The 17,989-nt window shown below is 37.2% G+C and overlaps 2 protein-coding genes across 2 annotated transcripts; both read left to right on the forward strand.

Annotated features, from left to right (window-relative positions):
- Nucleotides 1-4,209: 4,209 nt before the first annotated feature.
- LOC134000095 (NACHT, LRR and PYD domains-containing protein 12-like) lies at nucleotides 4,210-14,807 on the forward strand. The gene is made up of 12 exons (XM_062439405.1): nucleotides 4,210-4,320; nucleotides 5,206-5,284; nucleotides 6,712-6,997; nucleotides 7,540-9,322; nucleotides 9,414-9,587; nucleotides 9,911-10,084; nucleotides 10,255-10,428; nucleotides 10,922-11,095; nucleotides 11,212-11,385; nucleotides 11,560-11,733; nucleotides 12,017-12,063; nucleotides 12,715-14,807. Exons 3-12 carry the CDS (start codon nucleotides 6,724-6,726, stop codon nucleotides 13,371-13,373), a joined length of 3,807 nt encoding a protein of 1,268 aa, XP_062295389.1. The 5' UTR covers nucleotides 4,210-4,320; nucleotides 5,206-5,284; nucleotides 6,712-6,723; the 3' UTR covers nucleotides 13,374-14,807.
- A 572-nt stretch (nucleotides 14,808-15,379) lies between these two features.
- On the forward strand, nucleotides 15,380-17,775 carry LOC134000117 (cytochrome c oxidase assembly factor 3 homolog, mitochondrial). Its single transcript, XM_062439434.1, has 2 exons — nucleotides 15,380-15,566; nucleotides 17,073-17,775. Exons 1-2 carry the CDS (start codon nucleotides 15,398-15,400, stop codon nucleotides 17,177-17,179), a joined length of 276 nt encoding a protein of 91 aa, XP_062295418.1. The 5' UTR covers nucleotides 15,380-15,397; the 3' UTR covers nucleotides 17,180-17,775.
- Nucleotides 17,776-17,989: the final 214 nt, after the last annotated feature.

Consider the following 17,989-nt stretch of genomic DNA (forward strand, 5'->3'; position numbering starts at 1 on the left):
AATGCTTCTTCCTTGGCCTGCTGCTTGTGTAACTTTTAAACTGGAGAATGTGAAGCGTGTTAAGCCTTACAGCTATGGATTTGTTCTGTTTTGAATCTTTTTTGGGTTTCCTTCTACTTTGAAAACCAAAGCTACAGTGCTGTGGAGAATTTCCTATATGCAGTGTCTTGACAAACTATAAATCCTCCTCTATTTTTAAAGCTGGGGTTAACTCTTAAGTGTACTAGTATTTAGGGCTGGGGATAGCATTAAGGTAATGGTAAGGTTAATGGATGACATGGTTTCAGTGGCGTTTCCACTTTGCCAGGAAACATTGAGTCCATGTTCACACTTAAGTGGCTTATTTTGAAATAGAAAAAAGTTTTGCTCACTATTTTTGCCTTCCATCTTCATTGAGCTTAAAAAAACTGTGATTTTTCTCTGGAGTGATGAATTCACAAAAACTTAAGGTTGTTGTAATGTGGACCAGGAAAACTGAGCTTTTCCAAAGTGACTTCTGTACTGTATGCCTCCACAAACACAGCCAGGTGCTGTTTTACCTCCAGATCTTTTTGGGTGGCTTATTCTGAATGCCAGTATATCTGTTAGCATAATACAGGGCTTATTAAAGGGTAACTCCACTGATTTTACACATGGAGGGGGCCTATAAACTTATCATAAAACATTATTATTATTATTATTACATTTTTTATTATTATTATTATTATTATTATCATTATTATTATTTGGTCGGGAACAATTGATGTATAGTAGGGAGCTTTTTAAAGTGGCTTTGGCTTTGAAACCCCCAATTTTGAACAGAAAGCCTCTGTTGGAGGCTGTTTACAATAGGTTAACAGTTTATAACAGGAAGCACTTAAATGCCAAAGGGTGTAATATTAGCATCATTAAAGCACAGTAGACCAAATACTCCACAGCATGTCCAAATCTGATAAGGTGCTATTTCCTAATGTGATAATAACAGTAATAATATGCTAGAATAGCATTTTCTTAATGTAAAAAAAATGTGGCTATTTCCTTATTTACTTTAAGCATTTTCAATAGAGGTCAATTCTAGTTTTTGACCTGTTGGTGGAGCCTTCAGCTCAGCAGTGTTTACAGGAAGGAGGATGATATCCAGTTTACTCAGTTCAGATGTTTACAACTTCTTTTTTTTGTTCTTACTTGCCTGATTTTTGAGTCGCTTAACGTTTGTAGTCCATCACTTGGCAAGCCTGATCTTCTAAATTAAATTCTGTAACGGTCACTTCAGTACTAAATTAGAAGTTAAAAGGTTTATGAAAAAAAAAAGGACAAATTTGAGCACACCCTATGTTTCTACTAGTGGTAGAGGAAATAGTGAAGAATGAAGTGACTGATTTGTATGCTTCTGTATTATTCTTTGACTGTTTGAAGCAATAATTTTAATAAACTTGAACACTTCAATAAGAACTGTCTTTGTGTGGTCTTTCAAATACAGACATGGACATTTTCTTCTCAGTCCTGACTTTTTGCATTCCTTGCTGGAGTTTAACACTTGAAATATTAGCCCATTTATTTTATTTATAACAAAACAGGATGAGTTTTTTTTTTTAGTTTTCAACCTTTTAAAATTTCATCCATACCACAAGTGTGTACCATCACCACACAACAGTCATGTAAAGTTGTGTAGACAAAATCAAATCAAAATGGAGATGAACCAACACTTTACTTTCTCATCGTTATGTTCCCATGGTAACTGAACGTGTATTTGCACAAGAAAAAGGCTACATGGAGTCACACCGCTCATGCAATCGAGCAGGAAGCGAATACGTCCAGAGGATCAGCTAACAGCCGTTAAAACACTGGAATATTGTGGGTGTGGTGACAAGTGATTTTAATTTGTATATGAAGACTACTTTATTTAGTTCAACAAACCTCGGGTAGCACAACTAGGTTGTAACAGCAGCAAACACAGACAGTAATTTAACAAAATGGTAAAATAACAGCCTTTAGTTTGGGACTTCTGTAGATAATGTTACTTCTACAGATTAACTTGATCCTCTTGTTTATCAGACACTATAATAATAATAATCCAGCCACTCCTTTATGAAAGAAGAAGTAGCAAAAAAATGAAGTGAAACTGGGTCCCATTTCCCAAAAGCATCTTAAGGTCATACTGCTTACAGGAATCTGAGAGCTTTAGTTCAACTGGTTTTATTTATGTATTTGGCTCATGTCCTTTGAAGTGCAGTGATAAAAATGATGTGTCTTTGTGTTAAAGGATAGGTTCATGTTTCTAAAGTTAACACAAGGTTTCATCAGTATAAATTCCAAAAATGCCCCATTTGTGTTACTGTCCCTCCACAGCAGCTCAGCATGGAAACACTGTCTATAAACTGTAACATTCAGGGAATTTATGGGTCAATGATGTTTTTTTGTGTCCATGTGGTTTAGTCAAATTTGAAGGGGTTAAAATATTAAAGTAAACATGTGAATAACTTACACACATTCTTTGGATTCAGTTCAAATCAGCATGCATGAAGATACAAGCACAAACTGTTGCCAATTCTACCACAAGGCAATTTGTCCATTCAGCTGTTTCAGTTCTGCCGTTTGTCATTTGCAGTACCAAATCATTACAGACTGTTAAATTAACCCAAGAAACCTACTGATGGCATGTGACAACAGTATAGTGATGCTTAGTGCAAAAAAACCCACATGTATAATGAATTTGTATAATGAAATGATGTTCATTATAATGTCCTCGGCTGCTATTTCCTGTTTCAACAGTGGTCCTTCTCCTTTTGCTACATAGTCATGATGGTGACTGTTGGAGAGTGAGAAGTGTCAATAGTTACACATTCAACTGTCTGACCGTTTTGAGTGCACTATCCAGGTACTCATAGTAAAGTAGTTGCAGGAGGAACAAACTTGCATGCGGAACTTCCAGGTTCTTCCTCTTTCTCTAAATTCTTCATCACAGTTGATTTTCTGTTATAAAACCACATTGATTCAAGATTCAAGCCCCCAACCTGGAGAAGGAGCTTTAATCAAGCCCTGCCACAAGATTACAATATTGATACCACTCTTATGTGTGTATGGCAAATATGAAGATATCAGCCAGCAGATAGCTGACAGGACCCCAGGAAATCATTGCACACAGCCAAAAAATATAATATAATAATGACTTCAAGTAGCCCATAATGCGTTCTGCACCAACCACCATAAATGACAGAGATTAAACTGCTGTCATTTTCACTGTAGGTCTGTTAATGTCACTTTATTAACTTTTAATATTTTTTTAGGCATGAAAGTAACCATTTAGATTCCCAATATGTGGTCAGTTTAGAACCTACTTGAGAAGAGGTGATCTGTGTAACATACTCACAAAAACTAAGTATAGTTGATCAGAAGCCCTCCTGGCATACACACATTAGCTTTCTCTGTAGTTTACACTTTGTGGCTCATTTTGTCTTCATCCTTTTTGACATTTGAGTATTTCTCAGAGTGTGTATTTGATCAGCCAGTGTGTATGTTTCCTTTAGTTTTCAGATTGTAAGGTCAGTTCAGTCTGTTCACTTTATAATAACTTATTATAGCCCTAAGTTAGTTCATTTCAGCTGACCTGTTTCATGAAAACTTTCAATTTTATGGGAGCATGTCCTCTAATTCAGTGGTCCCCAACCTTTTTTCCTTGAAGCCCCCCTTGCTTGTGTCCATCACAAGCCAGCCCCCCCCCCCCCCCCCCCAACCCCAACCCCTGGCCACACACATGCACCAAAAGAATAAAGTGATTAATTACAAACTTTTAATTGAAAAATCAATCTGCTGTTGTAGGTTTTTGTTCTTATTCTCTTTGTTTTACAGTTTATAGGGAAACATGTTTTCCTTCTTCCTTGTTATGTCATCAGGTGTATGACACACACACACACACACACACACACACACACACACACACACACACACACACACACACACACACACACACACACACACACACACACACACACACACACACACACACACACACACCAAAAAAACAGGACATTAAAATGTATCTCTTTTCATTTTCATTTTTCCTTCCCTCTATGATGCGATGTTACCTCTTGGCAACACATTTTTTGGCTTTGTTCACTCACATAATACAATCCAAAGTACTGTATGATGCAACACTCTGAAAATGGGAAGGACCATGAATAACCAATAACATTGTTTTAGTTTGTCACATGAGTCATGCTGAATACCTTTCAGGAAGACATTCTCACATATATCAGCTCAGCCATTTCTCGCCACAAAAAAAGTGAGAAAACATCTTTTCCTGGTCTTTTTCAGTCTGGAAAAAATGATTCATGATAATAGGTGAGTAAAGTTTAATTTTTTGTTGTTAAATGTAATTTTTTGATAAATGAATCATGGAAAACTATTAAAATGGACATGTTGCCTTGAGGCAAAGGGTTAGGGTTATGGTTACAGAGCACACTGTACTATTATGGATTCACAATGACATCATTACATTTTGGTAGTGTATATTTAGATATAAATCTATGATTGCTGACCATTTTACCCATATTTGTAACTGTTTAAATGTATGTTATGGCTGTGTTTCTTATTGTTCTTCTCATTGTACATTCAACAAAACTGAATTAATATACTTTTAAAAAGTATTGCAATCATCATATTTTTCTTTTTATCTCTACAATCTAACCTAGATACATTTGATGTTATTTGTAATAATGTATTACACTTTACTGTAAGCTGTAGTCTATTACAGTAGACTTTGTGAGTTTGGTCATTTCGTGAGTTCTAGTTTTAGTAAGTCCTTGTGAGTTCAAATGGCATGAATTGCAACCTGTTGAGGCTATTGTGTATTTTCAATGTCTTTACAAATAAGTTTAAACTAACACTTTTAAACACATTTTTTAACAATATATCAATTTTTTTTAAATTCCTTACCATTATTGTACAGTGTAGCTGTTTCTTATTTTATACAATATTTTATAGTTTATTTCTTTACTAATAATAGTAATACCCATTGCCTGCTGTAATACCTAAAGCTGTTCTTTACTCCACTGTAGATATAATGGTCAAAGTTAAATGTGTTTAGACATATAATTACATTATTTTACTGATATAAGATTGGAATTTAATTGTTTGATTAACACTGATTTATTCATTTGGTGTTTTAATGATTTTGATGTATGAATACTTTTTGTCATACATAAAATCCACTGTAACTGCTTTCAGTCCAAGCTGACCACAGCTGCCATCCGCCTGGAAGAATAAGCTACGCACTCTTCAGAGCCAACATTAAAGCCAACGGGTGGTGAGTCATCATCATCATCATTAAAATATTACACTTTCAATGGAATATTTCTTTAATTGAGTGGGCCAATGGTTACCAAGATATTTAGTTTGGGCACTGTGTTTAAAAGACAGGAGTGTTTACCAGGTGGGAAATGGTCTGATGAAATATCTAAAGTTTGAGTTTTTCTAAGAACTAATAGGCAGCCTCCAATGCTTCAATTTGACCATTGATTTAAAGATCACTTTTGGAACCCCCAACTTTATGGAAGTGCAATATTTAATTTCTGAAGTGCCCCTTTAACAAACATACTTATAAATACATGTTAACAAGGTTATATTACATCATCTTTATTAGATTAATCATAACAACAATCATGGTAATGCATTTACAATTGCTTTAATACTACATACAGTAACATACTCATGTTTATTACTTACTTAACAGTGGATTGATTGAAGCTAGCACAGAAAGATTTAACCCACTTAACCCAATTAAAATCCATTTCGGTGTTAGACATTCTTGGCCCACTTCATTCCAACTTATTACAACGTTACACTTTTTTTCTTTCTTGTGGAAATTATTATCAATAAGCCTCATTTAAATGAAACTGTACTTCATTTTTCCGTTAACACCTGTTGTCCTCCAAGGGACCAGAGGACACCAGGACGGTTAAATAATTTAGTTCTGCCCACCACAGAGGGAAAGGGAACTAAAGGGAGTCCAAAGTTATTGGTCTCCATTGAATTTGCATTGGGACAGGGTGCCTCCCTATCAATTATGTCTGCTAGCAAACAACAGAAAAAAACAACAGAATTAGCATTCAGTTGAAATGCTAACTGTAAAAAAGGGAAATGATTGCAAGTCTGTGTGTGTAATTTCCTCGCGAATGTTTACAATGTGCTATCTGTCAGGACCAATGTAGTAGGAATAATGTAGTAATGAATTCAAAACGCTTTGTTGTTCAAAGCTGTAAATAATAGCCACAGTTACTGAATTCATTCAAGGTGTCACAGACATTAAAAGTAAACTAATTCACTCTGTGGATTGTAAAATCAGTTTTCTCCACAGTGTAATCTATATCTTCCACTGGCTGTTAGTGGCTTGCATGATCAAATTTCAAGATCAGTAATTGGCTGTTTCACGGCCGAAAAGTACACTGGGAGTCATAGTCAACTACCCCAAAATGTTTATGTGCACAGAGCCAGATATTTTCTAATGCAGTTGTTCATCTCTTGTACTGATGATTGAATCTCAACAGTCTCATGCTGATCCCAGCCGTGAAGGTGCTCAAACCGTGACTCACTAGCATTGTCAATGGGGGGAAAATTTGTTTTTACTTCCAGAACTACGGGGGCACGAAAATCTGATTGACTTGAAAGCTAATCCCACTTTGCATCCTCTGTACAGCCTCTGTAAATTGTTACTAAGTTTCAATTTCATTTCAGCAAGAAGAAACCATGGCAACGCCCACAGAGCTGCTTGGAACTTTGGAATATTTGGCAGATGAAGAGTTTAAAAAGTTCAAATGGTTCTTGCAGCAGGCTGATGTCTTGGAAGGCTTCCCAGCTATCCAAAAGAGCCAGCTGGAGAACGCAGACAGGTTGGACACGGTTGATCAGATCATAGATACCTACAACAAAAATGCAGTGGAGGTGACCATACTGGTTTTGAAGAGAATGAAAAAAAATGGCTTGGTGCAGCATTTATTAAACATCAACTCAACACCCAAAGGTAAGTAGGACAAGAATAACTAAATACATGAAAGTTACATGCTCTCTGAATTACACTTGAATATCACTTGAGGTCTTGGGACATTCCATCGATACAATGGTCAACTGCATTGTGTCAGCTACTTTTTTGGTTAAGCCACAAGTGGTGAGACAGTATAAGATGACTCCTTAGCTTTTGCTGATACTTTGGTGCCTGTCCTCAGTTTGATTTGGCTTGATTTAAATTCTTGCAATTTGAGTTGGAAAAATACATCACTCTTTCCAACATAGGCCAGGTGTTTGATCAGGGGCGATTTTAGACCCTTTTTAGGGGTGCTCAAACACTCAAGCTGCTTGCATAGATGCACTGCACTCTTGACCCCCTGACACTTGCTCTTGTAGTGTTATAGCCCCCAAGTCCACCCAAACAGTATACTGAATAGGTGAAAAGGTAGCATGGAGTTGGAAATGTGTTTGTGTTCATTTATCGGGAAATGTTTGTGTTATTGTTACTTCACTTGCAATCACATATTTACATTTAAATCATATCTTGTGTTCCTTTAGAGACACTCACGGATTGCCAACGTAAACTAAAATCCAACCTCAGAAGGAAGTTTCAACTTCCACTTCAGCAAGCCACACAATCTGGAAAGCAGATATGGATGAATGAGCTAAACAATGACCTTCATATAATGGAGGGAAAGTCTCAAAAGGTTGACATGAAACAGGATTTCAGCCAAACTGCAACAACATCCAGCAAAACAGCCAATCTGGAGCAGACTATCCATATAGAAGACATCTTTAAACCTTGCCCTGGTCAAGATGAATCAGTCAGAACATTAATGACAAAAGGAGTGTCTGGTATTGGGAAAACTATCTTGACACAGAAGTTTGCTCGGGATTGGGCTGAAGACAAGGTGGACAGCGATATCGAGTTCCTCTTTCCATTCACTTTCCGAGAGTTGAATTTACTTAAAGACAAAAAATTCAGCTGGGTGGAACTTCTCCATCACTTCTTTGCTGATACCAAAGAAGTGGGAACCTTTGATAAACTCCAGATTGCATTCATATTTGATGGTCTGGATGAGTTTCAACTTCCTCTTGACTTTCACAACAACGAGATCCTGACAGACATTAATGAGTCAGCCCCAGTGGATGTGCTGCTAACAAATCTCATCATGGGGAAGTTGTTTCCTTCTGCTTGTCTCTGGATAACCACAACACCTGAGGCAGCCAAACAAATCCCTCCAGAGTACATTCACATGGTGACAGAGATGAGGGGGTTCACAGATGCAGAGAAGGAGGAGTACTTCAGGAGGAGATTCAGACATAAAGAGATGGCCAGCAAAATCATCACCCAGATCAGGGCCTCACAAAGCCTGCACACCATGTGCCGCATCCCAGTTTTCTGCTGGATTACTGCATCAGTTTTGGAGAGCATGTTGAAAACCAGTGACAAAGGGAAGCTTCCCAAGACCCTGACTGAGATGTACACACACCTCTTGGTTGTTCAGTCCAAACAGGCAAATGTTAAATACCATGAAGGAGCTGAAACAGATCCACCTTGGACCACCAAGACCAGCAAGATGATTGTCGCATTGGGAAAACTGGCTTTTGAGCAGTTTCAGAAAGGCAACTTAATCTTCCGTGAAGCAGATCTTCTAGATTGTGGTATTAACATCAGAGATGCCTCAGAATATGCCGAAGTTTTCACACAGATCTTTAAAAAAGAGCGTGGGCTAAATCAGGACCAAAGTTTCTGCTTTGTCCATTCAAGCTGCCAAATGTTTATGGCTGCTGTTTATGTCTTCGTGTCATTCATCAACTCTGGTGTCAACCTTTTGTTGGAGGAAAAATCAACCTCTCTTATCACAGACAGATCTGCAGTACACCATCTCTACCAGAGTGCAGTCGACAAGGCTTTACAGAGTCCTGATGAACACTTGGACTTGTTCTTTCGCTTCCTCGTGGGCCTCTCACTGCAGACCAATCAAACACTCCTTCAAGACCTATTGAAACAATTGGGAAGTAGCCTACAAAGCATTCAGGAAACAGTCCGGTACATCAAAATGAAGATCAAGGAGAATCCCTCTCCAGAGAGATGCTTTAATCTGTTTCACTGTCTGAATGAGATGAAGGATGATTCTCTAGTGGAGGAGATCCAACAGTACCTGAGTTCAAGAAGTATGTCCACATACAAACTCTCTCCTACTCAATGGTCAGATCTGGTTTTCATCCTACTATCATCAGAGAGTGAGTTGGACGTGTTTGACCTGAAGAAATTCTCAGCTTCAGAGGAAAGTCTTCTGAGGTTGCTACCAGTGGTTCAAGCCTCCAGTCTATCTCTGTGAGTGCACAAGTTACCTTACTTATTAAACAATGTGGATGTTATATTTTTAGGTTTTTGTTCATTCTTTGTTTGGTTATGATATTTTCAGGTTAATTGGCTGTATGCTGTCTGAGAAAAGCTGTAAAGCTCTGGCTTCAGTTTTCAGTTCCTTGACCTCTAATCTGAGAGAGCTGGACCTGAGTTACAACAGTCAGAAAATTACAGGAGTCCGGGAGCTTGTAGGTGGTTTGAAGAATCCACAATGTAGACTGAAAACTCTCAAGTAAGCATGCTTTATTTAAATATATTTATCTCTTTGGTATTTGAATATGCCACAATCTAGGTCTATGGATTAGTGCAAAGTCTTAATGACTTTGTTGGACCTTTTCTTTGGTGCCAAAGTTTTGGTTCAGATTGAAATATTTCAACAACTATCAGATGTATTGCCATAAAGACCAAAGGTAGAAGAAATACATAGGAAAAAAAAAATAATAATAATATAAAGGAACAACTGTCACTATGAGGGAATCAAAATTCTGCCAGACTGCATTTAATCAAAAAAATGTTTTCAATATTTGTCCATCCTTATTGTTTGTTCTTGTTTAGGCTGATTGGCTGTGGTCTTTCATCTGCTAGCTGTGAAGCTTTGTCTTCAGCCCTCAGTTCCCAGTCCTCCAGTCTTACAGAGCTGGATTTGAGTATCAATGACCTGGAGGACACAGGAGTGATACGGCTCTCTGCTGGATTGCAGGGTCCATACTGCAGACTTGAAACTCTCAGGTCAGCTGGCTGTATGACTAACCAAAGCCAAACCCTGTCATTTAAAAAGTTGCTTAACACCAACTTTACATTTTGTTTTTGCTAACAAAGACTTCTAGATTCTGTATTGTTAAATAGAAATCCAGAATTTTCAGACTTGATGTTTGTCTTAACCGCTTTTTCTTTTTTAGGTTGATTAGTTGTGGGCTGACGTGGAAAGGCTGTGATGCTGTGGCCTTTTTTGTTAGTTCCCCATCCTCCTGTCTGAGACAGCTTGACCTGTGTATGAATAACCTAGAGGATTCTGGAGTGATGGTGTTCAGTGCTGGACTGGAGAGTCCTCACTGTAAACTTGAAACTCTCAGGTCAGATAGTTTTTTTGTTTGTTTGTTTTTTACAGGTAGGCTTATAGAACAGTTTCTGTCACTTTAGGTTAAAAACCATTCCTGGAAGTACAGAGAAATTTATTCAACTGACTGGACTTTGGAGTGTACCGCTGTAATAATTATGAACTTTCACATTGTTTGAAGGATTGGAGATGTCTTAAGCTATTCCTGATGAGTATTGGGAACATTCTGTGGATATTTTAAAGGGTGGTATAGGCTAAAATTAATCAAATCAAATAACAATTACAAGTGGTAATCCTGTCTTGTTTAATAGATTACAATTGAGTTTAAACATTTGCACATTCTTTTCAACATTTAAAGTTTTCATTTCATGATCAATTTACTTTTATAGATGAGTTAATTTATAAATGTGTAACCATTATGTGACCTCAAAAGTCCATCTTTATATCCAGGAATTGAGTGTGACAAGATATGACTTTTTATATTTGTTTTACAATTGATTCTTCTTCAGAGTACGTAGTTGTTATCTGTTGGAAAAAAGCTGTGAGACTCTGGCCCCAGTTCTCTCTTCCCAGACCTCCAGCTTGAGAGAGCTGGACTTGAGTAACAACTATTTGCAAGATTCAGGGGTGAAGTTCCTCTCTACTGGACTGAGCAGTCCACATTGTAACCTGGAAGCTCTCAGGTCAGCCGAGTGACATATTTCGTATCTTTTAAGAATTGAAAATGAATGTTTGAACAATTGTTGGCCACACAACTTGAGCTTGTCTTTGTTTGTCATCCACATGAATTATTCCTAAGGCTGAGTGGCTGTAAGCTGTCAGAGAAAAGCTGTGAGGCTCTGACCCCAGTTCTCAGCTCCCAGACCTCTAGTCTGGGAGAGCTTGACCTGAGTAACAACGACGTGCAGGATTCAGGCGTGAAGCTGCTCTCTGCCGGACTTGAGAGTACTAAATGCAGACTGGAGACCCTCAGGTCAGAACAAATACCCATCTTAATGCTCCCTCAGTCTGCTTTCACATCAGTGCCAAGATTCTAAATCAGTTGTGGTCAATCAATTGTTGGTAATACCACCTAATCTAATCATTTAATAGTAATTAACTTTATAGTCAAAATAAATAATAATCAAGTACATATAAATGTTTGCAGGTTGTCAGGATGTCAGGTCACAGGGGAAGGCTGTGGTTCTTTGGTCTCAGCTCTGAGCTCCAACCCCTCCCATCTGAGAGAGCTGGACCTGAGCTACAATCATCCAGGAGACTCGGGAGTGACCCTGCTTTCTGCTGGACTGGAGGATCCACAGTGGAGATTGGACACTCTCAGGTATGGCTCACAGAGGGCAGAGCGCTTACAATCAGTGGATCCTCAGTGGCAGTAAAATATTAAACTTGACTACAAATTGGGTCTTGGGTTAAAGAACAATTTCAGATTAGAAAAAAAGAGAAACCACTGATCAAACTTTCATGCAAAAGACTAAAATAACAACCAAGTTGTAATGCTAAAGTTTAGTATAGATTGTGGATAATAATGCCTTATGAGGGCTATTCCATGCTCTATTTGCACATGCAAAGAAAATATGCTTTTCTGATCATGTTTATTGTTTCAGAGTGGACCATGGTGGAGAGCAGAGGTTAAAATCTAATCTGTGGAAGTGTGAGTATTTTATTATTGAGAAAAAAAGCTTTCAAGTCATATTAAATCACCCTCATATGTACAGTATGTGTATTGTTTTGCATGTCTATGATTCCTTTCACATTTGTAAAGATTATGTTTACCTTATATTTGATGTTATAGACTGATTCAGATCATATGTAAATAGCTACATTTTTTAAAAATTATTTTGACACTTCTGCTTCACTCCAACTCAAAGGAAAATACTCCCCTCAATACTTTTCAAATGGCCATATATCATTGTTTAAGGGAGAAAAAGCAAAGTTCAGACCCCTTGGTAACCAACTGGATGAACTACTATAGTAGTAAAATGCTGCTTAATAATGTACTATATTAAAATTGTACGATTTGTAAATGTAAATGTATACCTAGATTTTGAAATCCAGGAGTTATACTAATTATACTTATAATAAGTATTTGTACTTTGGGATCCTCTTTTACTTACATACCACCACTGATCTTACCCAAGCACATTTTAAATATAACCTTGAATGAATACTTTGTGCCTGGTAATTGGTTATGAGCCTATAAAAATCATAAAAATCCTGTACATGCAGTACATTCACAGAACATTAAAATAGTAATTATAACCACCAAGTTATTAGAAAGTTGTTGTCTTGTTCTTTCCTCCAGATGCCTGTGAACTCACACTGGACCCAAACACAGCTCACAGAAAACTCATCTTGTCTGAGAACAACAGACAGGTGAAATTTGTGAGTGAGGAACAGCCATATCGCTATCACCCAGAGAGATTTGATTCCCTCACACAGCTGCTCTGTAGTAATGGTCTGACTGGTCGCTGTTACTGGGAATTTCAGAGGAATGCTGAATTCTATGTGGCAGTGGCTTACCGAGGAATAACCAGAAGAGGAAATGGTAATGAGTGCAGGTTTGGTGGAAATGACAAGTCTTGGAGTCTATACTACTATCAGGGGGCATATCGTGCTTGGCATAATAACACAGAAACAATGATATGTACCCCTAAAAACAGCACCAAGAGAGTGGCGGTGTATCTGGACTGGTCAGCTGGCACTGTGTCCTTTTACAGCGTCTCATCTGACACACTGATTCACCTCTACACCTTCTACTCCCAATTCACTGAACCCCTCTACCCTGGCTTTGGCTTTGAGATTAGGCCTGCACCTGGTCTGACAATTTACTGTATTGGTTCCACAGTGTCTCTGCATCAGCTAGATGAGGAACAGCTTCAGATGGAAGTTGGAGTTGGGAATGATGTCTTACAAAGGGGTATATCGTTCGAGTGTAGAAGTTCTAGCCAGGTTACCCACTGATAGCAATACCAGTTGATAAAAATGCATTTTGCTGTATTTTGCTCATACTGTACAAACACTGTAGCAACATGTCCACAGATAGACACAAACCTATAGGACTGTGACATTATATGGTAGAGCCTTGAGTATCTATGATCAGTAATATTAAGGAGATCTCTTAAACTAAATAGGAATAAAATTATACAGTAGCTGTGCTGATATCAGTGGAGAGATTTGATGCTGAACAATGAATCAATTGATGTGCACTGTGTTCAAGTGCACATGCATTCTTGTGCATTAGCAAGTTAGTAAGTTTGTATATACTATGGTTAATACTATGATATAAATAGCACCAAAAATATTTTGTTTTTGTTTCTCTGCATTTATTTTCTTGTTTTGTTTTTTAATTGTGTGCTGATGCCAGAGACAGCAATGATGTTCCTAACTAAATTCATGAATACATTTTAAAGAATTGAAAATTGAATGAAAAAACTATTCCTGACATCACTATGCCCCCTCAACTCTAACTCTGAAACTATTACAGGTCTGTGGTCCACTCTCTCTCTTATTTCTGATTCTTTTAAATATTTTACATTTTTAATTACAAAATCTGTAGAGTTTACAATGAGCTTACTTTATCTAGCGTACTCACTACCTTCATATCGCTGGCTCTGACTATGTTGCTGCCCTGGGCAACATCTTTGCAGGCCCCAAAAAAGTGTAACAATAGTACCTCTAGTCCTAGAACTTCAAATATAAATTAATGGACAGGCCCTCGCCCCCCCACGCACTGCCCCAAAACAGCGAAAAGTGCTGTACGTGCATGTGGGTGCATGCTGCAGTTGCAGGGCAGACACAGCGGGCACGTAGACTTCTTGGCACCCAGGTTTTTATTGAACTTTGTGTGATGGGGCTAACTCACACTGCCTGTGTCCACTATGTGGCACTAGAGATCACCCACCAATTATATGTCATGTTGTAGTGTGTGATGTGGAGAACACAACCTGTAAATTTCATAACATTTGGATAATGTTTGTCATATGAGGCTGACTTCCTGTGTCCAGTAGGTGGTAATATTGCCTTTGGTAAAAGTGAATGCGGAGAAAATAAAGATGAAACACATTAAAGGGCTGGCTCATATTTTCCTAGCTCAATAGGGAAACACTGTCCGAGGAAACCCAAAGAAGGAATTTGATGCTAAAAAGACTGTTAATGACTGTAAATAATGAAGATATTAATTTGATATGACTCAGAATGCTGAAACCTCATATAAGCTTCACATCTACTTTTAAATGACTGTGTGGACACACTGTGGATTTTGCCCCCCATCACCTACACTGAATGTACATTTGAAGGAGATTTTTTAATAGTCAGTATGAACAAGAGGAATGATTACAGAGAACACCTCTTTTACTGTGGTATGTCAAAATTAATTCGAAGTATATTGAAAGATTGAGAACAAATGTCTTACTTCGTGTGTTGATTAATCAAAAATAATGCAAAACGTACAAAATAATGCATGGAAGGAAGGAATTCTAGAATTTGATATAGGAATGATAACGAATGCTAAATTGACTAACATATGCAAATTATACCCTATCATAATTTTATACACAATAACTTTCATGCCACACCATATGACAATTTTAATCACTAACACAATAAACTAGTGAATACATTTACCACACATACTTTTGGAAATGTAAGAGCCAGTAGAACAAAACTCAATGATTCCCATTCCTAATAACTTTTTTTTCTGTCTAATATGTCAACCACCCATAGATAGATAGATAGATAGATAGGTAGATAGATAGATAGATAGATAGATAGATAGATAGATAGATAGATAGATAGATAGATAGATAGATAGATAGATAGATAGATAGATAGATAGATAGATAGATAGATAGATAGATAGATAGATAGATAGATAGATATGCAGTCAGTACTCCAGTACAGTAGGTGGCGACATTTATTTATTTTATAAGTAATGTTTTAAGTAATATGTATCCCGGTCACCCGAGCAGCTGATTATCTAAACAGTCATGGCGGAGAAAGGAGAAACAGGGTCTTCTAAACCAACATTAACAGCTGCAGAGAAACAGCTGTACCGCAGCAGGCAGGAGCTCAACTACATGAAGCAACAGGCGGCTCGGATCCGCAGCAGAAACCTGATGACCGGCCTGGTGATAGGAGCGTTTGTGGTCGGCATGTGTATCCTTAATGAGCCTACAACAACATATAGGAATACATCTTCTTTGAGTTGTATTTCTATTACATGAGGTTTATATAAGTTTGAGGGGCTGATAAAAAAAAAAAAAATGCAAATAATTATTCTAAGCTCATCCAGCTCATTTTAAATTATGTCACGTGTAGAGCTTGGACAATGTATCATTTGTAATAATATAATATATATTGGAAAAATAAATGTGTCTACAACTGACAATATTTTTATTATCATGTTAAACATTGAAAACAGCGTGGTTCATCATTATTCTTTACATTTATTTCACTATAATTATCGTCCACTAGATGGCGCCAAAGTAACCACCATTCTGATAATATGATCCTGCACAATAAGATAAAATAAGATATTATTTTATTAGTCCCACGGTGGGGGAGAGTTTACATTATTGCAGCAGCAAGTGGATAGCAAAAAATAGATAAAGCATCAATAGAAAGAATAAAGAACAATAAATAATAACGAAGTACGCAAGTGAGAGACAATAGTAGTAAAAATACCAAAAAATACTGATATTACACAGTTGTGTACATTAAAAAGTGCAGTTGTGAAATTGTCCAGGTTGGTGGTGAGTGAGGTTTATTAGGAGCAGTGCTGGTTGTACAGTCTGACAGCTGCAGATAGGAAGGACCTGCGATATCACTCCTTTACACATTTAGGGTGAAGGAGTCTGTCGCTGAAGGAGCTCTGCAGTGCAGTCAGTATACACATTTCTAGAAGTAAAAAGCAACAATTTGTTAGTTCATTATTAGTAGCTCAGCAATTTCCTAAAACAGGTCAACTTTGTATAGTACCGTATATGATGTCTGTCCTCTACTGTTTAGACGTTGTATATGGTACTTCTTGAATTTTTCACATTACGAAAAGTGGTGTTAAAGTCACTCTACACAATAATCTGGCACCTGTTGGATAATTTATTATCAATTAAAGGCAGGGAGGGCAAAGAATGAAATAACTTTCAGGATGTCAGGTTAAAAATCCCAGGGAGTGGCCAGATGTATGCGGAAATGATCATCTGTACAAGAAATGATGTAAATCAGATACATGACCAGGGCTGGGTTGTTTTTTTAAAATTACGATACCAGTACCAATCCAATAAGTACCCTTAAAGTAATACCGATACCAATGTAGTACTACATTCGATACCCATCATGTGAATAGAACCATTAAATTGCATGAAATGCCACCATTCGTTCACATGTAAATGATTAGATTTTTACACAAATGCATTTTGAAAGTTGAACAGAAATTATGAATATTTATTAAATACAAAATACTCAATCAGTAGATAGGAAAATAGTCATATTTTCTAGCTCTGGATGTAAAAAGGATCGATTGCAGGTATCGTTTGACCAGAGATGTTTCAATACTGCTTGATATCGATTTATTCTGGTTGAGACCTTAAAGGTATCGAGTACCGATACCTATACATGAGTGTTTTGTGTCATTGTGTTTTCCTTTAACCTGTACTTGTCCAGTTAGCTACACCATCCTGTCCGTCAAACAGGAGAGAGTTATAGACGAGCTGGATGATGAAGCCAGGATCCACATCACCAGAGGGCCACGGACCGGAGCCAACTCCTGAAGACACTGAACATGAACTGTCCTGGACTTTCTGCTTCCTGGCTCAATGCAGGGCATTACATGTGGCATCTATAGAGGGTGACGATTTCATGTCTGCAGAACAACTTACATATTACCTGACATTTCACTGTAAGTTTCAGTATAAAAATATATCAAATATTTATTTAAAATGGATGATTTTCAACTATTTTCTGCTGCTTTGAACATTCATGGTAACATACTTTGAATCTTGTGTAACCCTGATAGTAAGAAGACTACTATAACACCAAACTCCATTAAAAAAATCTTGTAATTTATTATCATCTAACATGTCATCAAAAATACAGTGTGTCTCTGATAAATCACCTTTTTCGTAATTTAGCAAATTGACAACCAATCCATTAAGTTGCTCTTGTTAAACAATATCAGCTCTTCAAATGAATGCTCATCTCTGTTGTCTGTGGTGTAATCTGGTGGAAATAACATGAAAATGTACCTTCACATTTGATGTGTCTGGTATTTGTCAGATTACCAGGCACACATGTGGTGCAATGGATTTAAGAGTGTTTTTTTTTTCTATATTAAAAAAAATATATAAATAAAAATGTGTATATTCTGTGTTTTGACTTACAAGCAAGGTATCTCAGAATACTAGATTTTTCAGTGGAGTTAAAGAATATGGGGTTTAACATAAAGTGAAATGGAAGCAATTGTTTTAAAGTTGTTTATTTTCCAGAAATATATGTTATAAACAGGCGAAATCATTATTAGACTAAACTAATCATTAACCATTAAAATAAACCCCCTAGGCATGTTTTAAGACATATAAACG

The sequence above is a fragment of the Scomber scombrus genome, chromosome 18 (assembly GCF_963691925.1).
Source record: "Scomber scombrus chromosome 18, fScoSco1.1, whole genome shotgun sequence".
Classification (NCBI taxonomy): Eukaryota; Metazoa; Chordata; class Actinopteri; order Scombriformes; family Scombridae; genus Scomber; species Scomber scombrus.